Source organism: Salvelinus fontinalis, unplaced genomic scaffold (assembly GCF_029448725.1).
Source record: "Salvelinus fontinalis isolate EN_2023a unplaced genomic scaffold, ASM2944872v1 scaffold_1128, whole genome shotgun sequence".
Taxonomy (NCBI): Eukaryota; Metazoa; Chordata; class Actinopteri; order Salmoniformes; family Salmonidae; genus Salvelinus; species Salvelinus fontinalis.
Genome location: NW_026601337.1, coordinates 34,772 through 40,000, shown reverse-complemented (window position 1 = coordinate 40,000; position 5,229 = coordinate 34,772). Strand labels below are relative to the sequence as shown.

Sequence of the window (5,229 nt, the reverse complement as noted above, 5' to 3'; positions counted from 1 at the left end):
AAAAATGGCTGTATTTTTCTGTGACTTGGCTCTAACCTAACATAATCGTTTGGTGTGCTTTCGTCGTAAAACCTTTTAGAAATCGGACACTTTGGCTGGATTTACAACAGGTGTATCTTTAAAATGGTGTGAAATACTTGTATGTTTGAGGAATTTAAATGATGGGATTTCTGTTTTGAATTTGGCGCCCGGCAGTTTCACAGGCTGTTGACGAGGTGGGACGCTACCGTCCCACATACCCTAGTGGGGTTAACAACAAATTTGTGGAGTGTTTGAAAAACGAGTTATAATGACTCCAACCTAAGTGCATGTAAACTTCGACTGTGTATATAAATATATATATATATATAATATCAAATTAATATGCGACCATTTAAACAACTGCATTAGCATGAGAAGCAAAAACCTTTTTTACTTACTGGTCTAAAAGTGGATCTTTTCCTTCCAAAAACATTTCTTCCGCGCTGGAATCATAACTGTGGTCACTCACAGAGTCCTCATCCATTCCTTCTGTGTCACTCTCCTGGTCAATTTCTGCAATAATATCATCAAAATGTTTATACTTGGACTGAGATTTAGCTTTTCCACTCTTAGTAGCCATGTTTAACTTTTTCAGATTTGAGAAGTTTGTAGAAGAGAAGGAACTGCTGTGAAACGTAAACTACAGTGCGTCCTGTTTCCTTTCACCAGAGAATGAACTCTGTTGTGCACAGCTCTAGCATGATGGCTGTTTGTCCTACAAACGGCATTCACATACTGCTGGAAAGCCCAGCTCATTGGCTATCTAGCTAGGTTTCAAAACGATAGGTGGTCATTGGACCAAGACCCTTCATGGGCTAATTCAGGTGTTGTATAGCCAATACATCATGTAGAATGATGAAACAAGTTTGGTTGCCTTCTAGAGTGTCTGAAGATTGCACAGGAACCGAACTTGACCATGTTAAACAATGTTAGATTTCTAACAAAATTAGATTTCACAAAATTGTTTTGTTGCAAGTTGAGTCGCAATTCATGCAGAATGCTGTTTACAACATGGATGGTGTGAGGATATACAATACCATTCAAGAGTTCGGGGTCACTTAGAAATGTCCTTGTTTTTGAAAGAAAAGCTATTTTTTGTCCATTTAAAATAACATAAATTTGATCATAAACACAGTGTAGACATTGTTAATGTTGTAAATGACTTTTGTAGCTGGAAATGGCTGATTATCTACATAGGCGTACAGAGGCCCATTATCAGCAACCATCACTCCTGTGTTCCAATAGCACGTTGTGTTACCTAATCCAAGTTTATCATTTTAAAAGGCTAATTGATCCATTTTGAGCCTGTAATCAAACCCACAAATGCTGATGCTCCAGACACTCAACTGGTCTAAAGAAGGCCAGTTTTATTGCTTCTTTAAATCAGCATAACAGTTTTCAGCTGTGCTAACATAATTACAAAAGGGTTTTCTAATGATCAATTAGCCTTTTAAAATTATAAACTTGTATTAGGTAACAAAGTGCCATTGGGACACAGGAGTGATGGTTGCTGATAATGGGCCTCTGTACGCCTATGTAGATATTCCATAAAACAATCTGCCATTTCCAGCTACAACAGTCATTTACAACATTAACAATGTTTACACTGTATTTCTGATCAATTTGGTGTTATTTTATTGGACAAAAAAATTGCCTTTCTTTCAAAAACGAGGACATTTCTAAGTGACCCCAAACTTTTCAACGGTAGTGTATATTTAGAAATACACGTTTAAAATTTGTACCAATTGATTGGTGGAAAGAACAGGTGACTAAGTCAAACAAGATGTTTATTAGTCTGTGACAGCCCTACTAGTAAAAGATACCAGTCCATCTTCATGTCAACTAACAGAACTGTGCTGGTTGTCCTGGTAACAGATACCAGATCTATTGTATTTGTTCAAACTAAACTACAGCACTTACTTTGATGTGTCAAATCTGATCCTTTCTTCTCTCCTCCTCTCACAGTTCCACTCAGCCCCGTTGTTTTCCTGCAGTCCACCAGCTGCACAGACAACCTCTTCATACCCAGCAGTGAGGCGCTACCGGGAGAGGCATGACATGGGGACTCCGGGAGGGAGGAAGGGCTAGCATTGTCCTGGTAACCATAAAGAGGGGACAGACACATATAATTATGGATGCTTATGTCACTGTTGACATAAAGTGCTTTACAGAAACCCAGCCCAGACCCCGATAGAGCAAACTGTATACTAGACCAAACCAAGCTGTACCATCTGGTGTTCTGATCTGGAGAGACTCTTCTCTGACTCATCAGCATCAGGATGTTGTTGATGCTCCCCAGAGGATCCAGGATAGTCATGTCTCTCTCCTGTGTGAACGAGAACATCAAACAGATGGTAAACTTATGACCATCTATTGCAATTACATAGTGTTACAAGAGGCATGAATATATGTCTAAAAAGGGCCTAAATTAGCCACTTTAATTATGCTTTTTCTTTTTTTGTGATCAGTGGTATAAAGTACCTAAGTAAAAAATACTTTAAAGTACGATTTAAGTAGTTTCAGGGAATCTGTACTTTACTATTTTTGACTAATTTTACTTTTACTTCACTATATTCCTAAAGAAAATGATGTACTTATTACTTCATACATTTTCCCAGACACCCAAAAGTACTCATTACATTTTGAAGGCTTAGCTGGACAGGAAAATGGTCCAATTCACACACTAATTTAGAGAACATCCCCGGTAATCATCACTGCCTCTGATCTGGCGGACTCACTAAACACACGTTTCAATTGTAGATTGTCTGAGAGTTGGAGTGTGTCCCTGGCTATCCGTAAATGTAAAAAAAAAAAAAAAAAAATAGAAAATGGCACCATCTGGTTTACTTAATATAAGGAATTTGAAATTATTTATATACTTTTACTTTTGATACTTCAGTATATTTTAGACTTTTACTCAGGAAGTATTTTACTAGGTGACTCACTTTTACTTCGGTAATTTTCTATTCAGGTATCTGTACTTTTAATCAAGTATGACAATTGCGTACTTTTCCCACCACTGTGGTGCAAATGTTAAAGGGCCGTTCCACAAAATGGGTGCATTTTGCGTCCCTTTGATATTTTAAGTAGAAATGATGCACTGTATATTATATTTTAAAAGCCTGTTATATTAGAATAAGTGCACTTTAATATAGACCACATAGAGAATTCAATAAATATTATTTTGAAGTGCACAAAATATATGTACCAATGGCAGATTGCCCCTTAAACAACTCCTACAGAACTGAACAACATATTAAAGTGCAGAACTTCAGTAGAATGCCCCTTAAAAACCACAGATTAGTTCAACAACTGCATAGTTTGTGACCCTGTTTTTAAGTCAGTACTCACTGGAGTTAATCGGATTTTCAGCCTCCGTTTTCACTCCCAAAACGTCTTCCTCCTCTTTTATTGAGATAGCCTCCTCTTCCTCTTTTACTCCAAAAGGTTCTTCCTCTTCTTTCACTGCATTCTCTTCTTTAAATTTTACGGCATCTTCCTCCTTTTTGATTCTGAAAGCGTCTACCTCTTTTTCCACTTTGACAAACTCTTTCCCATATTCCTCTTTCACTGTAATATCATCCTCTTGTTTCTCCTTTTTCATTCTTCAAGCTTCTTTGCCTCCTTTCACCAGAGTTTCTTTCTCCGTCTAGATTTGTGCGTTTATGCTCCGGGAAATTAGCCTAGTGTAGTATCAATATAACACATTTGCTAATTTAACAAGCAAATTACGTTTATAAATGAACCTGTAGATAGGTAAACAGAATTATGCTCGAAACACTAAGAGTAATATACACAAGAATGGTCTAAAGAGTTTTAGGTTTGCTAGCAAAGCACCGCGTGGTTAAACCAGAAGCCTTTTGTCGCTGTTGAAGAAGCCTCCTGTCCTGTCCACTAGAATATACGTCACGCAAGAAGCATCACCTGAAAAACTCGCCTTCTGCTGACTGGAGTGGGTAACGCAGTTTGGAAACAATAGCTACTACACTTTTGTATTGGAAAGAACGTCATAATAATTTAACAATAAGATGATATATTTTCTCTTACGTCTTACAAATAATACCGTCCTGTATACAGACGTAGAAGCTTAATAGTGTAATAATAATAGCGACCCTGGGTTTATAGTCGCGGAAATCAACCCTGCCGCACGAGCATGCTTTTGCGGCACAGTCGATAGCGCGCCGGACCTCGGGTTAGAAGGTCGAGGGTTCGAGACCTGCTCCCTACTGTTTCATTACAATATGAATATGTAAATGTTGAATAAATACTTATATGATTAGGTAGTGTTTTAATAAACATTTGCTCTGTTCATTTTTTACATTCGTTTTTATCTAGATGTGACGGTACTAAAGCCCCTTAAAGCTACGCTCTTTAAAATACAACTAATCCTGTAAACCAGGGGTGGGCAACTCCAGTCCTCGGGGCCTGATTGATGTCACACTTTTTCTCCCTCCCTAGCAAACACAGCTGATTAATCAAATTGCATTCTAAACTGAAGATCATGAATTGTTGATTATCGGAGTCAGGTGTGTTAGCTGGGGCTGGGGCAAAACTGTGACACTAATCAGGCCCTCGAGGACTGGAATTTCCCAACCCCGCTGTAAACAATAGAGCAAATGCATCACATTCAAATAGCACTTGATTATCTGTAGTGCTTTACACTGAGTCTACAAAACATTAAGAACACCTGCTCCTTCCATGACATAAACTGACTAGGTGAATCCAGGTGAATGATATGATCCCTTATTGATGTCACTAGTTAAATCCACTTCAATCAGTGTAGATGAAGGGGAGGAGACAGGTTAAATAAGGATTTTTAAGCCTTGAGACAAATGAGACATGGATTGTGTATGTGTATCATTCAGAGGGTGAATGGGGAAGACAAGATATTTAAGTGTCTTTGAACGGGGGATGGTAGTAGGTGCCAGGTGCACCGGTTTGTGTCAAGAACTGCAAAGTTGCTGGGTTTTTCCAGCTCAACAGTTTCCCATGTGTAGCAAGATGGTCCACCATCCTAACAGTGCCGTTTAAGATGAGGCAGGACGATTTGTTTATTCATGGCCTTATTTCTATTACAGCAAATTAGATGACTGCCAATCATATTCCATTCACCCTGTTCAATGTAACAGCGATAGGTTTAGACTACCATATGATACTAACATTTCCCCTATACCTATCATGAGGTTTCTACAACCTGCCTATGAATTA

General features: G+C 38.3%; 1 protein-coding gene across 1 annotated transcript in view; it reads right to left on the bottom strand.

The window, feature by feature from the left end:
* LOC129848713 (piggyBac transposable element-derived protein 4-like) overlaps positions 1–3,916 on the bottom strand; it is a 21,342-nt gene extending 17,426 nt beyond the window's left edge. The window contains exons 1-4 of the mRNA XM_055915815.1: positions 3,373–3,916; positions 2,250–2,347; positions 1,942–2,116; positions 420–534 (exon numbers count right to left, since the gene is read on the bottom strand). Of these exons, the coding sequence (XP_055771790.1) occupies positions 420–534; positions 1,942–2,116; positions 2,250–2,347; positions 3,373–3,625 (641 nt within the window). The 5' untranslated portion in view covers positions 3,626–3,916. The remainder of the gene's footprint in view (positions 1–419; positions 535–1,941; positions 2,117–2,249; positions 2,348–3,372) is intronic.
* Positions 3,917–5,229: the final 1,313 nt, after the last annotated feature.